The 21,738-nt window shown below is 43.5% G+C and overlaps 1 protein-coding gene across 2 annotated transcripts in view; it reads left to right on the forward strand.

Moving 5' to 3' along the window:
* PYM1 (PYM homolog 1, exon junction complex associated factor) overlaps positions 1-21,738 on the forward strand; it is a 43,508-nt gene that overhangs the window by 11,076 nt on the left and 10,694 nt on the right. Inside the window, exon 2 of one of the 2 annotated variants that reach the window (XM_069230707.1) lies at positions 20,401-20,509. In XM_069230707.1, the coding sequence (XP_069086808.1) occupies positions 20,401-20,509 (109 nt within the window). The remainder of the gene's footprint in view (positions 1-20,400; positions 20,510-21,738) is intronic. The other variant, XM_069230708.1, reaches the window with a different exon arrangement.

Below are 21,738 nucleotides of genomic sequence, written 5' to 3' on the forward strand. Positions count from 1 at the left end.
CCAGTTTTCTAGAAACAATCCCACTCTGCCTCCAAGAATCCCTGAGAATAGGGTATAATGCTCACATGGGTAACCTGCGTCTTGGATTGCTCCTTGTTGACCTCTACGAGGTCCTCTACGGAATCTGCCCTGACCCCCTCTGGAGCGAGTGGGATAAAAGTTAGTGTCTGATTGGTCTCCATATCCACTACCTCTCCCTCTGGGATAATAGTTTTGAGGACCGGAGAAGGATCCTCGGCCAGGCATTCGTCCTCCATAACGCCAGGCCCTGACAAAAAGGCCTCGTCTGAAAACCTTTTTAAGTGACATTTGTGCCTTATCAAGCGAAGAAAAGGTGGAACAAAACTTGGCCAGTTCCTTGATAAAGGTGGACCCAAAAAGGAGGCCATCTGCTGCAGGTCCTGCTTCAGAAGAGGATAAGTCAGCAAATTTCGGATCAATTTGCATGAGAACATATTTCCTGCGCTCCGAAGAAATTGCGCAATTAGTATTGCTCAATTGACAAATGGCTCTCTGAGCCCATCCCATCAGAATATCAGTGTCTACTGGAGTATCAGATTCCTTAGCCATAAAAGCCAAATCTCAAATCTTAGTTAATGGGCCCGTTAGATCTAACAGTTTATCTTGGCAGAGACGCCAAGACCTATCAAGTCCTTTCTTAGGATCTTTTGCAAATTTTTTCATAAAAGTGACCATGGTAGGGTCAATTTCTGGAGTGTCTGACACTTTGTCATCTAAATCTGGTCTAGGGCATTCCGCCCAGAGGCGGGAGCGTACGTCATTGTCAAATCTCCGTCTAATATTGGAGTGCACATAATGTGCCACTTCAGGGGATGGGACCCAATTAGATGATCTGGGGTGTATAATGTCGGACAGATCAAAATCCAAAACCTGGAGAGGAGGTGCCTGATGCTTTGCTTTCTTTCTTGGGCCCGGAGCCTCAGAGTCCTCAGAAGAAGAACCCTGATTCGACTAGGATGGGGAAAAGGCAGAATCTTTCCTATAGCTACAGTTGTGTTCAGTAGCTCTCTTCTTTCGCAGTTTCTCAAACAAGTCAGCATGTAAATCCCCATAAGAAGCATCAGTTCCTTCTACGATCTTTGATTTAAATTTGGACTTAGATTTAGTTCCTTTAGGGTGAGGTTGTTGACTAGGAAGCCAATCCTGAGAGCGTGCATAATCAAATAGTTGACCGGAAAAGGGCCCTAACGCTTTCACTAGAGCATCATTAACAGACTGTTGAACCCTAGTATCAAGGGTTTCTACTAGGTTAACCTCTAGTTGGTTACCGATATCTTCAGGGTAGTAACCTGCTTCCTGCTCACTCCATTGAGCCATAATGTTATAGTGGATCAAGCAAAAATAAAATATTAATGTAGAGTTGATCCAAATATATATATATATATATATATATAGAGTGCAAAAACCCCCTTACAGGCAGAAGAAATAATATGAGTGCCAATAGGACGTGGAGGGAGCAGCCTGTGAAGCACTCTAGGCTAAGCCTCTCTGAATTTTACAACCCAGGTGTTTAATTGGGCGTCAGGGAGCACAATGGGGAAATAGATTGTATGGACCTCTCCTGACACGCGAGCAGCAACCACGAGCTGATCTCTCCCATAAGTAAAAAAAACTGAAGGATCGACTTGTGTTGCAGTGCGTGCGCACGAGAAAACAAAAGCAATGGAAGAACGGCGATGCGCGTAGCACGCTCCTGCTCCAACTCCACAAACAACGGGGCACTGAAGGTCGGCAAAGCAGAGGGTGAAAAAGCGCACGAAGCGCTAAAAATAACAAATAAGCGAGCGGAATCGAGTCACTAAAGGGCCGATACCTGTAAGAATGCACAGTGTTAGTAAAACACAAGTAATGAAGGAAAAGGAAAATATGGTACTTATCTGCTGCGGAGCAGCAAAGAAAGAGGAAGTGACATTGGAGGTCTTGATATTTATGGACAGAGGTCACAGTTGGTGATTGGAGCATGTGACCATGTATTAAGCATCATGGGATATGTATTTGTTTTTTGTTAAATGTTAACTGATTGGCTGCTGTTGTTCGGACAGTAAAGAAGGGGATAGCATAATCTGAGCCTCCGGTCCTGAAATAGAATGCAGGAGTTTCATCTCATCGACTGTCCCCTAGCAAGCTCACTTCTCCCTTCATGAGCCAAAGTGCACTGTTTCCTCTCCTTCGACAAACTGTAACAAATCCAGGAATGCAGTGATGTAAAGCATTGGGTGAGAGTATATGTTATTTTTCTGTCTCTCTTGTACATGCCATCTCCCCCTCTCCTTGTGGTGTTGTCTGCACTGCAGGCTTCTCTGTAACCCCCATGCATTAGCAACCCACATCCAAATTGCCGTCTCTCGCCCCTTTTGTTCTCTGCCCAGCATCACCCCTCTGACTTTCTGTTGAAACAGTGTGCTTTTGTGCTACTTTTTTCGAATTGTTTTTTTTTCCTCCTTGGTTCTCTGCACAAAAAATATCTTGCTCCAGTGAAGTATTCATCGACTGGAGAAGTGCACGAAGAATCTTTCTGTGGTGATGAAAGGCAGAGCGCTATGCCAACATTGCCAGAGGTTAACAGGAGAGAACTGTCTGTCTGACATTTTCTAGTAAAAGTCTTGCATTAACCTCCATTTAGCCGCAGGGGTCCTTTTGGAAACTCCTTGTAGCGCTGAGATAGCTAATGCCAGGCACACACCACGTAACTGCAAAAAGTGGGACATCAGAGAGCTTGAGTGGGCTGCAGGGCTGAGTGCAGAAGCACGCAAATTATTGGGGGAGGGGCACAAAATTATGGAGGCAGTCTGGCATAAGGGTGGGCAGAGAGAAGAGGAACTACCGTGGGTGGTGACAAGGAGAGGGCTGGTTAAGACTTACTTACTGTCCACTTTCAAAGATGATCACAGAAACCTGCCCCAGCTGCTAATAACATTGTGTGTGTTAAGTGTCTGGTGTTGAAATCTCTTGTGACCTTATGGCAGGGCTGACTCAGCTTTTCATGCTGCTGAAGTCAGTAGTCTCAGTACAGGCACAGTTACATTTGTACAGAGGCATTTACAATGAGAGCTGGACCCCACCCTGGGCTCTAACAAGGGGGTCACTTTTATAAGTCTTATGGCAGCCATGACATAAGGAGAAACAACACTACACAGCCCACTGTTCTCTCTTGCAAGCACCAATTACAGAGCCTACAGTTTGCATCCCACCCCCAAGTCTTTTCTTCTTTGTGAAGATGTGATGCAAATTTGCCATACATGATTTTAAAGCAGCATCTTAGCCAGACCTAAAGATTAGCATTTATCTGGCAACACACCTAAGTCAATGTAGGCTTGAGTTGTCATCATACCTTTTTAATTTTACTCATCTTACAATTCCTCTGAAGCTTCCTTTGTAGTGCCTAGAGTAAGCTGTGGTCAATGACCCCAGCAGGACAGGGGAACCAATTAATTTGTCACTCACCCAGGGGCCTATCAACAAGGCTTCTGAAATTCTGTGACTGTGCAGCTGTGGCAGTTTTTGTATGGTTACTGATTTGCCGCATTTGCCACATCACCTGTGGCATAATCGGATTTTAACAGCAAAAATGTTCCTAGCGCAAACGATTCAAAAGTTACTAAAACGCAGCGACATGTTGCAGCGCAGTGTAAGGCCCTTTACAATGGTTGACTGGTCACCTTCCTGTTGCTTATTGCCATATTTGGGTGGTAAACTGGTACTGATAAGGTACAACTAATGCCCAGACCATATTAACAAGTTTAAAAATGACAAAATAGTGAAGTAATACTATCACAAAATGTGCTGCCTTATGCCGCATAATTTGCCTTTTCATGCTGCATAATTTACTCAACCCTGCGGCATAATTTAGCCCTCCCCTGCCGCAGAACTCCAGTGGCCTTGCCTCAGTCACTGCAATATTCGTACCCACTACCAAGTGCAAAAATGTTTGCACGTGGTCAGTTGAGCATTTTTTTTTTTTTACACATGTTCGTCAGTGTACAGCATTCTTGCACTAATCCTATGCATTACACCGACTTTACACTATATCATCTGATACCTGTGACTTGCAATACTAGAAACCTAGTAAACGGTGTCATCCCTGTATAAAAACTGGCTCTGATTGTTACTAACAGTAGCACAGTGCACATCTTGTCAGCCATAGGGCACAAAGAGGCAAGGGAGAGTATGACGGATGAGTGTTTGTTCCTGCACTCAGAACACAGACATCAGACCAGCCTTAGTTCTTCCTGACTAGACCTAGCCCCGACAGCAACGCAAGTTAAATACAATATAATGTGGGCTAAAATCTCACCCCCTGAGACGCTAGGTTGTCTCTTGATACTCACCACTTGCTTCATGTGCTTCTCATGCAAACTTAGAATCAGTTTTTTTGAGGAGCCCACTGCAGATGCAAAGCTTCCTAGTCTTGAATATGCCTCGTTCCTCTTTCTTAAACCACCCTTCACTTCATGTCTCTCTGTTGCTATCTGGTTGAAAAAGGCATTCTGTGGGTTTACAGGGGCTTACAGCCCACCCAATGTACCATTGGTCGGCTTCATTGTCGCTTTCATCTCCTTGCTTATTTGATGGCATTACTTATCCCTGCTTGTCGATCTTGTGGTTGTCCCTAACCTGGAGCGTAGCCACTTGACCAACTCTAATTGGCTGGCTTCTCTCCTTCCATTGCACACTTCTAACAAATTACTTTTTTCTTTTTGGCTTAGCAATGCACAAGAGTACATGCCTTTTCTAGCACTCTTCCCCCTTATGCTTCTGCCCCCCGTGTGCTGTCTCCCACGCATTATTGTGCCGCTCACCAAACAGGACGACTCATAACCATGCAGTGTGCACCTCCTGTTTCCACATCCTGTGCATACTACGAAAGTTCTTCAAATGGTTGGCTTTGAAAATCAGAAGCACCATCACACTAGCACACTCTCTATGCCGAAATCTCCAAACAACTCTTACACAGACTCCACACCATCCAGAAAACCGCTGCAAGACTCATACTCAATCTCCCACACCGCATCCACCTCACACCACTCCTCAGGAACCTTTTACTGGTTTCCCATTTACAAGCACAGCCAATTCAAACCTGTCGCACACACACACACATACAAAGCCCTACACAACACACGACCAGAATGCCTGAACAGATGCATACACATTCACCAACCCACCAGACACCTATGCTCTGCCTCACTCTCACTCGTGTACAGTCTCTGCATCTGCAAAAGCAAAACTGGAGGTCGGTTATTCTCCTTCATCACACTGAAGATATGGAATGACCTCTCTCAACACATCAGAGCCTCCTTGCCACTTCTTGAGCTACGCAAGAAGCTGAAGACCTGGCCCTGCGTATAAACACCTTGGGAGCACACACCTGCCCAAGCACCTTGATACCCTCTCTGGTGATTATCGAGCTATACAGATCAACACCGCACAGCAACAACATAATATAACAAACTCCCTTTGCTACATGTTATCTCCTTCCTGTGCTGCTTTTCATCTCCGCCCCACCCATCATATGATTTCTCACCCTCGCCTATTATTTTTGTCTTTAGTTTTTTTTTAATGGAGGGCCAAGCATGAAATTGCTGCTGGGTCATTTGTCCTAAGAAGCGATTTCCCGCAACTTAATTTTCCTATATATACATATATTTTTTTTATTTATTTACAGGACATTTTTGGATAGGTAAATGGGGGGAAAAAATGCACCTGTGTCATTTCACATGCTGATGCATGTGCTTGCCTGCAGAATGTGCCTGTCCTCGTTATCATTTGTTTATTTTTGCTAACACTGTGCAGTATTACCAAAAGCTGCTGTGCAGATGACGCTGTGTATCATTGCCAAAAGTACCAAAGGCGAAACCTGTTGCAATGCAATAGGTCTTTAGTGTGGACGTCACTCCCCCTTCACGATCCATGGCAGCCATGATGCATTGAAAGTTTCATATAGCACAAACTCGATTGGAGCACTTTGCATGAGTACCAGTTACGTCGCACTGTTACCGAATTGGAGTCATTTCAGTTTTTCCTTTGTCTCTTCCCTTCGTGCTCCATGGTGGCCATGGCAGTTTGAAGCGCAAACTCAGAGAACTTTGCATAAGTACCAGTAAAGTCACATTGTTACCGAATCAAACTGCAGCACTGTATGTATTTTTTATATATATATATATATATATATATATATATATATATATATATATATATATATATATATATATATATATATATATACAGAAATCCTCAAAACGCCTCTCCTGTCACAGCCTGAGAGCTGATACTACAATATTCACTGCACTTAGCTACTTTCCACATAATGCTTTGTGGGACATTCATGTAACAAAACATTATCGCTCATAACTCAGCCTGGGGTAGTCTTAGGACAAGGCGACCACCTTTACAATTTTCACCACAACGTACTCTTTCTGTCTAGATCTCTGGGTCCCCACACTAGATTAGTGGGGACCCCAAAATAATAACCTCTCCCACCATTCAGTGTCTTTGTAAGCTCTCTCATGACTGGCACTTTGTTTTACAGCTGGGACTAGTTTGGGTTTTAAGGGCCTTGTAATATTCTAGTAGGCCTGCTAGCTCTGAAAATGGGTAATGCACTATGCCCTCTATGGGTTAAATATATGGTTACACTGCATCATTTTCTGCCATTCTGTTTCCATGTGATTATGTCCTGTAGGGTATGACTGTATGGGTTGCATGACCATGTTTCTTCCAAATGCTATTTTTGTTGTGGTACCCTCTAGAGGGTATTTTGAGCATTACAGTCTAATGCCAAAAGTTTATTTCTGAAAAAGTTTTTTACTGGGTTTACATGATGATTGTATATGTTTTATTAATCTCTCCTTATTGCAGTTATGACCGTAATTCAGGCCAACGTTAACAACCTTTTTGCACTTTGACTGTTTGAACACCCTTGATGTGGTTGGGCGACCCTTTTAGTTTATTTCTCTTGTAGTTTATTTCTCTTGCTATTCCTCTGTGGGTGTCTTGTCTTTTTGTTGGGGGAAATTGCGTTAGCTAGCCAGCAACTTTGATGGTGGGGTGTTGAAAGTAGTATTCTATTGTAATTAGCATGGAAGATTTGAATTAGGATGCTTAATTACATTGTAATTTTTTGCTTTATGTAAATGGAAGCGTTTTTAGTTAAATGCAGGGCCACTGGAATTATGATGCAGGAAAGGACCTAATTATGAGGTTTGCTTGACCAATATATTTCGCAAGAAAAGTTTAGTTATGCATTTACAACCCCAAGAGCTCGAACTCTCACAAATGTGACACATATTGCATTGCAAAAGCTTGTTTATTACGCAATGTTTTTGCATGGCTTCTGATGATTGATCTTTGGTTTCCTGCTTTCTCTTACTCAGAGAGGATTCCTCATACAAGTGTTAATTTTTACTGAAACTGATTGCCTTTTTATCGTAATTGCTGTGCAACTGTAGTGTGCGGTAAATGCATATCTAGCAGTTTTTTTGTCGTGAGTGCACAAATTCATAACACTTATGGAAACGTTCATCAAATTACACTAGTGTTCAAAAGCATTGAGTGCTGTAACAGTGTCTCAAATTGCTAACGTGTGTGTGTGTTCTTCTGTAATCTGCACACTAGTGATCTAGTGTATTTTTAGGTCGAGCATAGTGCGCACGTGTTGCTTTTCCGACCTGTTGTTACCTATTTGTGGGTTTTCACCGTGCCCACCTCACGCCCATCACTTTCATTTATTCCTGGGCTTGCCTTTCAAAAATCCCTTGATTTCTTTGGTAAATGCTTTACTTTTGTTAAGCCTTGCAGACTGACCCTGTTACATGGATAATTCTCAGTCAGAGGTATTGGAGTGCTCATCCCATTGCTTTCTTTATTCTCTCCCCTTCACGCTCCATCGCAGCCATTTCGCTCACAGCGCAAACTTGAGCAGCGGTATTGGAGCGCTCGTCACATTTTTTTTCTTTTGTATCTCCCCTTCACTCTCCATGACAGCCACGGCAGTCACAGCTTGAACTCGATCAGTAGTAGTTCTACTCTTCCCTTTGTGCTCCACAGCTTTAAAAAAAACAATCATAATTAGTAAATGCCTTATGTTAAAAAAGGAGAAATCCTCAAAGCAGCTCTCCCAAAACAGCAGGGAAAGCTGATACTACAATATTCACTGCACTTTGGAAACTCGCCCCTTAGTGCTTTGCTGGGCATTACTTTTACAAAACATTTTAGCCATACCTCAGTCTGTGGTGGTCCTAGGGCAATGGAACCACCTTTAAAACATTCACACCTATGTGCTCTTTATGTCTACATCATCTCTAGGACTTCACGCTAGGTTAGTGGGGCCCCCAAAATAATAAACCCCTTCCTACCATTCAGTGTCTTTTTAAGTGCTCTTAAGGCTGGAGCTTTTGTTTTACAGCTGGGAGTACTTTGTATTTTAGGGGCTTTGTTTGTAATATCATTGAGTAGGCCTGCTAGCCCTGAAAATGTGTAATGTATTACGCCCTCTAGGGGTTAAATATATGGTTACATGCCATTGTTTCTTACAAACTCGCCCCATATTGCTTTGAGGGGCATTACTTTTACACAACATTTTTGCTCATAACTCAGCATGTGGTGGTCCTTGTGTCTAAATCAACTCTGGGCCCCCACACTAGGTTACTGGGGACACCAAAATAATAACACCTCATACCATTCAGTGTCTTTTTAAGCTCTCTTATGTCTGGAACTTTTTGTTTTACAGCTGGGAGTAGTTTGTGTTTTAAGGGTCTTGTTTGAAATAATTTTCCATTAGACTTGCAAGCCCTTTAGTTATATTCAGGGCCACTGGAATTATGTGGCAAGAAAAGTCCAGTTATGCATTTACAATGCCAGTAGCTCTAACTCAAGTAAATGCTAGACCAATTTCATTGTAAATGCTTGTTGGCTTAGCTGTTTCTTGTGAGTGACTCAAAAATTGCCTGGGAGGCATCACTAAAATTACGTATCTTAATGCAAACGCCCTGCTTAGAAATGGTCATATTTCTCTTTTTCACACAAAAAGTGTGTGGTTCACCAGATTAATCTTAACTTCTTACACTCCCTTCCCAGAATTAAATGCTTGAGTCACACTTCACTCTTGTGGAGGGGCAAACACACACCAGTCGGACTCTCCTTTGTTTTGTTAACACATCGACCACCTGTATTGATTGATTCCTCGTTACACATACTGGTGCGTTTGTGTACAGACATTTGAACTACCATGTGCTTTTTAAACCTCTCTCTTAGAGTTCTCCCATTTCTCCAGCCCTCCCACGGAGACTGATCTCGAAAAAAAGGGTGTTGATGTCCTGCCTCTCCATTGCAAGCAGTTGCCTACGTGGATAGAAGCCCATGCAGCACACCAATAACTGGGTTCGGACGACTATACTGATGGATCCTATCTACATGTTAAGTGCCACGAGCACCTAACATGTAGATACAGTTCAAGCAAAGAGACTGAGAAGAGTTCTCGCGCCTGTGGAGGACCTGTGTGGAATATGGAGGTTGTCCTCTGGGGTTCTAATGTGCATGAAACAGAAGCTTTGTCGAAGAGCAGGGCTGCTAGAAGTTGCAATTTGTTGAAGAGTTCTTCTGTGTGCCTTTTGGTATGCTCCATATATTAAAAGGATAAGTGGCTAAAGTCATGTTGGAATGATGCATTAAAGCCAGTGTGCAAACGGTGGTTTCTTTTCAAGTTGTGCTAATTAGCATCATATCGCTTTTCAAACTAAAATACAAACGAGAATATATTTCTAAAAGCCAAATATTTTATTTATAAAGGGTTGGAACCTACTAAGGTATTTTTTTTAAATGAGCTTTAACCACACTCTTAGTAGGCTCAAACTTTGCTTGTGTGACGCTTAAGCACCCTGGGTAACGCATTGTTATCTTAACTTGACGCTGTGATTGCACATATCAGAATAGCACAATCCGAAAAGAATATCTGTAATTTTCCATCCTGGTTAAACTTTTGTTTGCTGTATTAATTTCTTTGAACCTAAAATTCTTAATTTATAGCTTTTGATCCTGATTCATGCCTCTTCTGTTAGGCTGCACACAGTGCATTTTTTTGTGAAATAATATTTTCCACATGAACATGAAAAAGTATTTCAAGTGGTTTTGCCATAGGATATTAGTTGTCTAAGTTATGGTTGAATGTATTCTACTCTTTGAGAGGGCAAATAGTTGAACTCCACAGTCCCACCCACTATATATGCTGCATACATGTACTGGGTCAAACTTTGCTGTGTTTTGTAATAAAAAGATTCATCTGATTGTTACAAAAATAATAATTTTCTGCATTCATGAAGTCTGTGTTTACAAAATATTGGCAACACATATATAACGCCCTAGTTATAGAAAATGTTGTTTGACAGATCAAGTGTGGATAATTGTGCTGTTTTTTTTTTATTACAGTAAGATATGTGATAGAAATGCTATGGCTGAGGTAGTTTATGAGGGTACTTTGGGTTTCTTGTTAAATCGTGTATTATCTTTGTCTTTATGTAAATGATACCCTTCCAACTGTACCATTTTTATGATCGAGCCTGTGCTAGCGCATGATATCGCTAGCGAGACGCTGTTGTAGTTAGAAAAGCGTTTGAAGCCTGTCCATGGCTATTTGTTGGCCTGCGTGGCACTCTTCTTTATAGCCTGGTAATTCGTCACTGGAGGGCATATTACTTCCTTTCCCGTCAGTGGAGCAGGGACTAAGCATTGGTTGATTCAACTTAATCCGTGCCTGTCTGCTGCTCGCAATGTGATTAAGATACTATTTTCTTCTTTTAACTTCTAGTGCCCTGCAAACAGTGCCAGGACTAGTAAAAACAGGTCCAGCAGGACAAACAAAATTGTGAATTTGTATTTTCTGTAGTTAACGTTTTTTGTTTTTTTTTATTTGGCAAGTCTTCTAATCTCATTGTACACTGATGTTTTAACTTCTAGTTCCCTGTAAACTGAAGGCATGTGACTGGCAAAAACGTGCCCAGCAGGGCAAAAAAAAAAATATGAAAAAGTTGTATTTTCTATAGTTAACTTTTTTATTTTAACAAGTCTTCTTTTCTCACTTTGCACTCATATTTTGTTTTTGCTAATGGGTGCTGTTCCCAGAAGATGGCTATTATCTTCTTCGAAATATTGCAAAGCAATGTTGTTTCTTTCTTATGTATAAATTTCAAAATTATATTTTAACACATAATCGTGCAGTATGCCCAAATGCACCCCACTCCAATCCAAACCACTCATTCCAGTCCACTCTAGTCCTCTCAACCCACCCCACTCTAATCTGCCCCACTTCAGTCCAAACCAATCTGCCCCACTCAATCCATAACAATCTCTCCCACTCCAATCTGCCACACTCCAATCCACCCACTCCATCCCAGTCCACCACTACTCCCAACCCACCCCCTCCAATCTGTCACCTTCAATCCAAAACAGTCTTCCTCACTCCAATACAAAACAGTATGCCCCATTCCAGTCTGCCACACTCCAACCCAAAACAATCTGCCCCACTCCAGTCCAAAACAGTCTGGCCCACTCCAATCCAACACAATCTGCCCTTCTCCAATCACCCCCCCCCCCCCCCCCCCACCAAGCCGCCCTCTCCAATCCATTCTACCTCACCCCAATGTACCTCACTCATCCCAGGTCACGCCACTCATTCTAGTTCACTCCACAGTAATCCAATCCACCCAGACCAATCCAATCTACCCCACTCCAATTCACCACAACCCATCCCACTCCAAACCACCACAGTTCAAATCCAACCCCTCCTACTACAAATAACCACATTTCAACCCACTCCAATCCAGTCTAACCCAATCCAACCCAATTTACCCGACAACAATCTGCCCCACTCCAATCCAAAATAATCTGCCCTACTCCAGACCCCCTGCTCCAATCCAGGCCACCTCACCCTAATCCAAATCACCCCACTCCATCCCAGGTCACTCCACTGCATCTCAATTTACCCCACTCCAATATTCCACAATCCTCTCCCCCCCCCCAACCCCCCACCCACTAATCGAATCCACTGCAATCCAGACCAGTCCAATCCAATCTACCCAACTCCAGTTCGCCACAATCCAACCCACCCCACTACAATCCAAACCACTGCATTGCAATCCAACCCATTCCAGTCCAGCCCACCCCAATCCATCCAGTCCACCCCACTCCATCCCACTACAATCCACTGTAATCCACCCCAGTCCAATCCAGTTTGCCTTAATTCACCCCAGTCCAACCCAATCCACCACACTTCACTCTGTTCAATTTATCCCACCCCACTCCACCCCTCCCAGTCCACCTCACCCTATTCCTCCCCACGCCACTCCAGTCCACCCCTATCAGTTCACCTCACTCAATCCATCTCACCCCACACCAATCCAGTCCACACCACATCAGTGCATTCCACCTCGCTCCAGTCCACCTTACCACATCCCCAACTAATCCATCCTACCCCAATCCAATCTTCCCCAATCCAATCTTCCCCAATCCAATCTACCCCATCCAGTCCACCCCACTCCACTTCACCCCACTCTATTCCACTTCACCCCAATCTATTTCACTCCACCCCAATCTATTCCATTCCACCCCTACTCTACTGCATCCAACTCTACCCCAATCCAACCAACACCACCCCAGTTCGGTCCACGTCACTTCAATCCACTCCAGTCCATCCCACTCCAGTCCAATACAATCTACCTTAATCCACCCCACTCCAAACCCCCTCAATCCAATTCACCCCACACCAAGCAAATCCTCCCCAATTCAGTTGATCCCACTCAGCCCAATCCGCCTCACCTTACTCCAATTCCCCCACTCCAATCCAGTTTAACCCACTCCAGTCCACCCTGCTCAGATTCATTCCATCCCATCTCAGTCCATCCCAGACAGACCACCCCACTCAATCTAGTCCAATCCACCCCTCTCAATCCAATCCATCCCCCTCCATTCCAACCCACTCAATTCCACCCTACTCCAGTCCACTCAAGTGCAGTCTACTCCATTCCATCCCACTTCAATCCAATCCACCCCACTCCAGTCTACCCCACTCCAATTCAATCCAGTCAACTTCACTTCAGTCCACCCTACTCCACTCTAGTCCAATCCACACTGCTCTACTCCAGTCAACCCCACTCTACCCAATCCATTCCACCCCACGCTACCCAATCCAATCCACCCCCTCATTTCCAGTCCACTCCACAATCCACTTAAGTCCAATTCACTTCACTCAAGTTCAAATCCACCCCACCCTGATTCACTCCATCCCAATCCAAACAGCTCTAATCCAGTCCACCCTGCTCTAATTCAAACCAATCCACACCCACCCCATTTCAGTCCACTCTGCTCCAATATGGTCCATCCCACTCAAATCTACCTTAATTCACCCCACTCCTGCCTAATTCACCACACTCCAAACCACCTTAATCCAACCCACCTGATCCAATCCACCCCACCAGTCAGATCCTCCTCTATTTAATCCACCCACTCCATTCCAATCCACCCCATTCCAATTCAATTCAATCCACTCCAATCCCCCACTCATTTCCACCCTACTCAAGACCAGTCCACCCAACCCCACCACAATTCAATCTACCCCACTCCAGTCTACCCCAGCCCAATTTAATTTGTCAGTCCTACTCCAATCCACCCCTCTTCACTTCAGTCTACTCCACCTACTCTAATCCCCACCCCACTCTACCCAATCCTATTCACCCTAATCCTTCCAGTGCACTCCACAATCTAGTCCACTCCACAATCCACTCCAGTCCAATTCACCTCTCTGATAGACCCACTCTATCCCAGCCCACCCCACTCCAGTCTACCTCACCCCAAGTCAGGCAAGTCAACCTCACTCCAATCCACCCCAGTTCACTTCAGTCCAACCCACCTCAGTCCACTCTAGTCCACCCTACCCAGTCCAACCCACCCCACTCTAGTCCTATTCAATCCAACCCACCCCACTCTAGTCTAATCCATCGCACTCTAGTCCAATCCACCCCACCCTAGTCCAAACCACCTCACTCTACTCTATCCATTCCACCCCACCCCACTCTAGTCCAATTCAATCCATCCCACTCTACCTGATCCACTCAACTCCACCTCAGTCCACCCCATTCTAGTTCAGTTCACTCCAATCCTCCCCACTCCAGTCTGGTCTAATCCACTCAACTCAGATTCACTCTAATCAGAACCACTCCAGTCCACCAACTCCAATCCAATCTTATCACCTGACTCCAATCCACCTCACCCCATTTCAGTCTTCCCCACTCCAGCCCATCGCACTCTACTCAATCTAATCCACCCCACTGCTTCAGTCCACTCCAACCCACTCCGACTTATGCCACCCCACAACATTCTCCACTGAACCATTGAACTCTACTCTCCTCCACTCAACTCTGACACTACTCCCCCACTCCTTTCTGTGACACTACACACCACTAACTTGTAGCCATGCTGAACAGCAACCACACACACTGATGTACAACATGGCAAAACACATTGCCAGAGCCAATAACTTTTGTAGAGGCAAGACGTTTTGATTTTGCCAATGCTTGTTCTAATTGTGTTCTTGATACTCTCTCTCCAAGTACTGGTTTCATGTTCAAACACAGCAGGTTTGCTGCAAAATCTTTGTGCCCTTATCTGTTTGCTACACGGTATACTAAGTATTTGTTTCTTGGGGTGGCCTGAGTGTGTGTGGAGTAGGCTATTTGCTGATGTTCGTTTTCCTATTTAATTTACTGTTTAATAGGTTATCCTTGATAGATAGCCTCGACAGTCCAGTCCACACCCACCCCGCTCTAGTCCAGTCCACCCCACCACTCTAGTCCAATTCACCCCACTCTACCCAATCCAGCCACTCAACTCCACTCCAGTCCAATCCATCCCACTGCAGTCCAGATAGCCTCGACAAACTCGGTCTTTTCCTTAGTATAGTCCGTAGTTGGTGAGACATTTGTGTCCTTAAGATTTCTAACAATTTGTGATTATTCAAGCATTTCTTCAAGAGTCCCTTGCAAAAACACACGACTTGCGTATGTAACCGAGCCTTGCACCACTTCTTACCCTACACATTAAACATATCATTGCTGTCTTGGTATGTCCCATAAATCTCCTGAAACTGTTGACATAAAATGGAGCAAACCTTGTGCTTACTGAAGTTCCTGTTCTTTGTTTTTAAAGGATGTCTTTTTATGCAGCTCAGAATGTTCTGTTTCCAAGTGGCTTGGACGATTGCTTGAAAGCCTCTTGAGATATGCATCCATGTGTATGCAGGTGCACACAATTCTCGCATTCATAGTGACTAATAAATTCCTCATTCCTGAAATATATTTCCATTATAAAAAAACCTTCTGGCGTGTTGTATGTATCTGCATACTTATACACAGATATAGTATTTTGAAGGTAAATAAACAAGTAAAAACTAAATTGAAAAGCAAATATTTTGTTTCGCAAGACAAACGGTACAGAACAATTAATTTTGCATGGCAATCTTTTTTTTTTTTTTTTTTTTTTTTTTTTTTTAGGGTGAGATTTATGAAAATACATGTATGCCCTCTTAAAACACTCCTTTCAGGAATGCCAATTAATATTATATTGATTAAGACATTGTTTATGCCGAAGTTAAAGCACTTCAGTAGTAAAAACTTGTTGGAAGCCCTCTTCTGTAACTACATGTTCTTTCCTTTGATACATCTCTGGCTTCCAGTCCACAGACTATACAAGCACCAGTTTCAGCTCTCGAAAGATGTGGAAATGCGATTTCCATACGACTGGTGTTTGTGTGGTCTCTATTCACGGCATGTGCCTTCACGTCTGTAGGTGACCATGAGGTCACAGATCCAATAGTATTCCATAAATGAATGTCTTTGTCTTTGGATTTGTTGTGGACACTTCTCAAAAGGCGAATGATACTTCCTTCGAGTGGTGGTGTATTTCCACCACCCTCTCTGCAGAGGGGCACAATTCCTGAACCCAAATTCCGATACACAGCGCAGAGACCGCACACTTACACCACGGGCACTGGTTTGGCCAGCAGGTTGCTAGATTCGCCAGCCCCACTGAGCACTGCCAAAGCGAAAACCTCCCCTTCGATACCACTTACCGTTGACTCCTTCCAGGGCTGGTCTGGACTCTTATTTTTCTCTAGAAGAGCCCTATGAGATGAGAAGTATTTGGCTATGTGCGCTCTGTATGCAAGAGGTAGCGTGCGTCTCACAGTTTAGAGTAGGCTAGAGTTTGCCTCTGGGTTGACCTAAAAGACGTTTGATATTAATATTTTCCATGTTCTGCCGGAATGGTCCCTCCCAAATGCACTGGGGTATCAGGCATTACACTGTATATACTGCAGCACCATGCGATTTCTGTGAGTCAATAAAATAATAGAATTGCCAACTGATTAACGTGTATTCATTTTGCGCAACAGTGTGTCTATCTAAAGAAACACAGGATTGTGTGTAATTAGCACGGCACTTGTACACACGAGCCAGTTCGACACCCCCTACACTATATTCTTACGATGTGAAGGTAGTATGAGCCATATAATTTTTGTGTTTGTTCGAGATATGTGTATGTCTGTTTGTAAACTGAACACTCTTATATGGGCCAGGAAAGGTAACTCGACTTGTGTCAATAAACCGAGACACTCCGCTTTATCCTGTAAGCTTACTTTCGCTGTTTCGGAGATGACCTTTCAAATTTTGCATGCATGTTTTAAAAAGTTATCACTTGGCTTGCACTAATGATGAGCGAACGTACTTGCGCTGCGGTGCTTTGCCTCACTGCCCTGGTTCTTGACTTGGTGTACTTTCAGCCCTAATTGGGCAGCTTGTTTAGAGTTAACTACATCAGGCCTCCCCCAAGCCACGAGAGCGCTGAACCGGCACACTGGCTCCCAACGCACCACATCACTATATCCCTCATCAATAACAAGAGGTCCCGCATACGAGTGCTTCCCCACCCCCTCCCCCCTCACCTCCTTCACCTCCTTCCCCCTCCTTCACTAGACCATTTAAACCAGCATACTTGCACAGGACTGTACCCGTTCACCAAAGATCATTCGTACCCAACCCCCCTGACTAGACGACTCACACAGTTTATCGCAGAGCTCCACCACTCTCTACTTTATTTCTTTCCCCCCACGCTCCCCGTATATTCTCCTCACTTTGGATTTGTGTATTGCAAAAAAATTATGCGAATAATGTTGATCGCTCAAAAGTATTCATCACAATGTTCTATTACACAAATAAAAAGATTTAAAAAAAAAAAGCTACATCAGGCCTAATGTAAAGGAATAATTCCAGTATTATCTATAGCGAAAGTGTGTGCTGATCGATAACTGGATCACTGTCCGTTGCTTAAGGATATGGATTTGGAGCTTGTTTATTTATTTAGACTGTTACATGACTTCCCAGATCTTCTATACAGTTTGATCTACGGACCTTTTCCTGTGCAGCGTATTTGTTCTACTTGTTTATTGGTTAAGCATTTGCTGTCCTTACCCACAGAAGAAACGGTGCAAATTGCAGTGCAGACTGAGTCGGTAAACTGATATACAGGTGTTCAGAGTCGTTCTCAGAAACTAATAGTGAAATAGTGAGGAGTGAGTTTAGCAGCAACTCCCAATCCAGTGTTCTTCAAAGTATTGTGAAATGACATGGTAGAGATACTTGTACATAATGGATGGTTATTTCCTGATTACACAGATAATACCGCATGGTAGATGATTTTGAGAAGTTGAAAGAGTATCTTCGAAAGTGAAAGCTTAGACTCGGAGCATCTGTGTTCTACAATCACCCGAGTGTGACATCACGTGCCTAGAATGCAGACTAAGGAGAAGTAACAACTATGAAGAAGGCACTAAGACCTCGAAAGAGGACATAGCTGTTGGGGTTATGTGTTGGATGTCTTCAAAGTGGTGAAACAATATGTTGTGGCAGAGGGGCAAACTATATCCAGCAAAACAGTGGGAGTTTGGAATATCACGCTGAAGAAGCTTTGTCTTCCTATGTGTCTCCAGTTCTGGTGGCTTCATCTGTATTGAGTATTTACCTCTGAAGGCCACATCTGGATTATTACAACAAATTCTAAGATTTCATCTATACTGTTATCTGGTGTGGAAACTTCCTATGTGGCATTGTCCAGATCTCTGCCCTTGTGTCAGGGTATTGTCAAAAACTGAAAGGCGCACCTCGAGTACTTCAATTGCTAATAGATGTCTCATCTGGAGTGTTTTTTGAGGTAACACTCTTCTGTGGTTTGTCTAGATCTTGAGAATGCCGAAGAGTGAAGGCTGATTGGAGACATTACGGAGACTGATGTTATTGATAAACAAAGTCTTGCATCATCTGGAAATCCCTAGCCACACATGAGATTTAGACATAATATTAAGAAAGGATTACTAATTTTCAAAGATGAACACAAACCTCTGGCTCGGCGTTCGATGTAGTGGCTTGAGGTCCAGTCATTACCAACACTTTCATTTTCACACAGGGTAAATTGTAATAATCGTTCAAGGTCAGAACCTCGCACGAGGTAAAATCCCATAACATGCAAAGCCAGGGGCAGTCTGCTTTCCTGATACAGAATTTTGAGGAAGGACGCCACTCACGTGCATCTCGAGGCGCTTGTCACGCTCCGGTGGTGGTGACACTAGTCTGTAACGTGTCCACTGACTGAGTATCCTCTTCTGGCTCTATCAGACACGTACATTTTCTGCCCGGAGTGCAGCCAGGGTGTTGCAGGCTCTGTACTCCGAATATGTGACTTCTCACTGAAAAGCCCCTGCTTAGGAGTCCTAGTTCAACGGCTGTGCTGTGCTTGCTGCATTGAGAGTATTTCGCTGTTTTTCTGTAAAATAAGTGCTCATAGTAGCATGCACAGAGGGCACATGTTTACTCGTGTTGGTAGACATTGAGTACATACACATTTTGTGAATCGTTTTTTTAACCCTATCCTTGGACTTCACATTATAACTCTTAGCATGGAAAATATGTGTGAACATTGCTATTGTACCCACCACTGCACAAATGTGCATTTGAAATATACTTCGGTCTCTTTTGCAAAAGTGATTGCTGAAAAGAGAATTTAACACCGACCTCTGCGGAGCGAGTTCTGTACCTTAAAAGAACAGAAAAGTAAACTACGTGATAAGAGTACGATCATCCAGAGACAACTCCATCTTATTACAAGGCTTATTCTTGGCCGGGTGTAGCCGAGTCCCCCAATCCCCTGAAAAGGTGCCGCGGGCTTCGCAGTGGTGCACAAGTTGTACCATCCATTGAACACTGTAGGAACTCTCCTTCAGCTGCTGGCAGTATGCATGGAGGCCGCACCAGAGAAGTACCCGGCCTGCCGGCACACCTAGGGCACCGAAATGTGCTGCCTTCTGCAAATCAACTATGCCAAATAGTTCAATTGTACATCTGTAAAACCAAGGGAATATGCTCATTTCTTTTAGTTAAACATGCAGGTAGCTGTTATGCCGTTCAGCTTTAATAGTATTATAGTTTACAAAGTGGACTGGGGTTCGACTTGAGTACACAAGGTGTTTTTTTGAGTGTGTGTTTATTGTGTGTTTTTCTTCTTCTGATGCAGGTTTGTGGTAGAATATGCATGGTTTCTAACTCTGGATCTGAATTTTTCCTAAAACACTGGCTTTGCTGATTTCAATACCTAAGTGAGGCAAGATCAGCTCTAATCACATCCTCAATTGTGTGACCTGGGAATTTGTCGTGGTTATTTATTTTAGTCATGTTTGTTTTTTCCTTCACAACACATCTAATATGCTTGGGTTCTCTTATCTGCTGTTCTTTTTGCCTTTGTATTGTTGATTGTGCTTTATCACTAAAAAAACATTCTTGGGTATGCGGCTTTCGGAGACTGGCAGACTTGTATTAAATGAGATCTCATGCTACTGAATCTCTGACCTTTCCTTTCCGCGTGCCCCTAGAGTACGAGAAGATTGAGTTCTTGACGTTTTGTGGGGCACCATACCTTCTGTTTGCACGACTGTTCATACAGTTCCACTGCAGACTCTGACCCCTCGAGCAGTCTTGCCGTGTTAGTATTGAACATAACTACATAGTAGAAGGTTGTCCACCTTTAGTTACAGATCATTCTTTTATTCATTGCCCTCCTCCCTAGTATTCGTAGAATATCTCAAGCACACCGAGGGCCTGAGGTTGCCCGTCTCCGATGAAGCTGCTTCACTGCTTACTAATGCCTTCACTAATCCGCTTACCTGATCTGCAAAAGCTGTGATTTTGATGCAACTCGCGGTGATGGGCCTGCCGTCTGTTAACTTTGAAGTACATTTATCTGAAACATTTTCATTTCTCTGTAAATGACCAAAGTTCATGTTTTACCCCTAAGATTGTCACATTTCAGGGAAGTACATCGCCGCCACACAGCGCCCTGATGGGACCTGGAGGAAGCCGCGGAAGGTGAAGGATGGATATGTCCCACAAGAGGAGGTGCCCGTGTATGTACATTTCACTTTATTCTATATTGATCTGTGAGATGGTGAAAGCTGGCATTTTAGTACACGGTTTCTCCCTTTTATCTTTAGAATGCTTATGTGTAAGGAGTTGTTTTAAATACAAAAACTAAGTGCTGACAGACCTAGTTATTGACGTACCTGAATATTATAAGTATTTGCCTTTTTGCATAGGAAAATCACTGGTACTCTTAAAAGCACGCATTAAGTCACTCAAATGTGAAATACATGTTTCTTCTTTCCCAAAACTGTTAGTCTTGGAGTTTTCACATACTAATGCAGCAGTGGGCCTCCTCCTCAGCCAAGATTGGGCATTAATGTTAATGGCTGCACAGTTGATGGTGCTGAATATAGAGAGCCTTGCGTGCTGGACTGTGTTTGGGTGGGGTGATTGAATCATGCATTCTAAATTTAAATTCACCGTAATTAAAAACCTTACTCACAATTTCACCCACCAGCTCCAACGCTGGGTCATCCTGGCCTTCACTCCAATAAGTACAATTAAAATAATTGATGTTATTTTTCATGTCCAGTGATTTGTAGGGTACGATATTCTTTTAGAGCATCTCAAATCATCTTTCTTGGCTTAGTGGATGTCTGTGGAAGAGGATCTGTGTGATGTCTGTGGAAGAGGATCTGTGTGGTACGAGCTCTTATGGACAGGTCGTAGAAGGAAGGAACACTTTTTTCCAGTCACTATTTTGGCTGCTGGTCTAATAAGTATGTCTCATGTATCCATATGAGATGATATCCTCGCTTGCTGTGCCTCTTCATGTTTGTTCTGGGTTGGAAATGTCAGTCAAGAAGGTTTAGCTTTCTTTTCTCTTCAACCCAACATTGTATGGCAACAACATTCTGTTCCTTCAGACGGATGTTCAGCTACTGCTCTCCGAGGAGCTCAGTGCATGGAATAGCCTATTTTGATTTTCATTTCTGTTTGCCACTGCAGAGAAAAGTATGAGACACCCCTGTAGGGGAGGGGATAAGAGGAATGCATGACTGTTGTCTAGTGGACTCTCATTGGGAAGAAGCACTTTCCGACTCTGACCTAGGTACTCACTTTAAAGTTGTTGCAAGCCCAAGTTGTTTTATTGTAAGTGCTGGGATGCTTGAAGAAGGTGGGTGTGAGGGAACAGGTGTTTGGATTTAGTAGTTGTCTCTCTTAATCCTCGGCCGTACCCATGACTATTTGAAATTCCACGTCATTGACAGAA

The sequence above is a fragment of the Pleurodeles waltl genome, chromosome 4_2 (genome assembly GCF_031143425.1).
Source record: "Pleurodeles waltl isolate 20211129_DDA chromosome 4_2, aPleWal1.hap1.20221129, whole genome shotgun sequence".
Lineage (NCBI taxonomy): Eukaryota > Metazoa > Chordata > Amphibia > Caudata > Salamandridae > Pleurodeles > Pleurodeles waltl.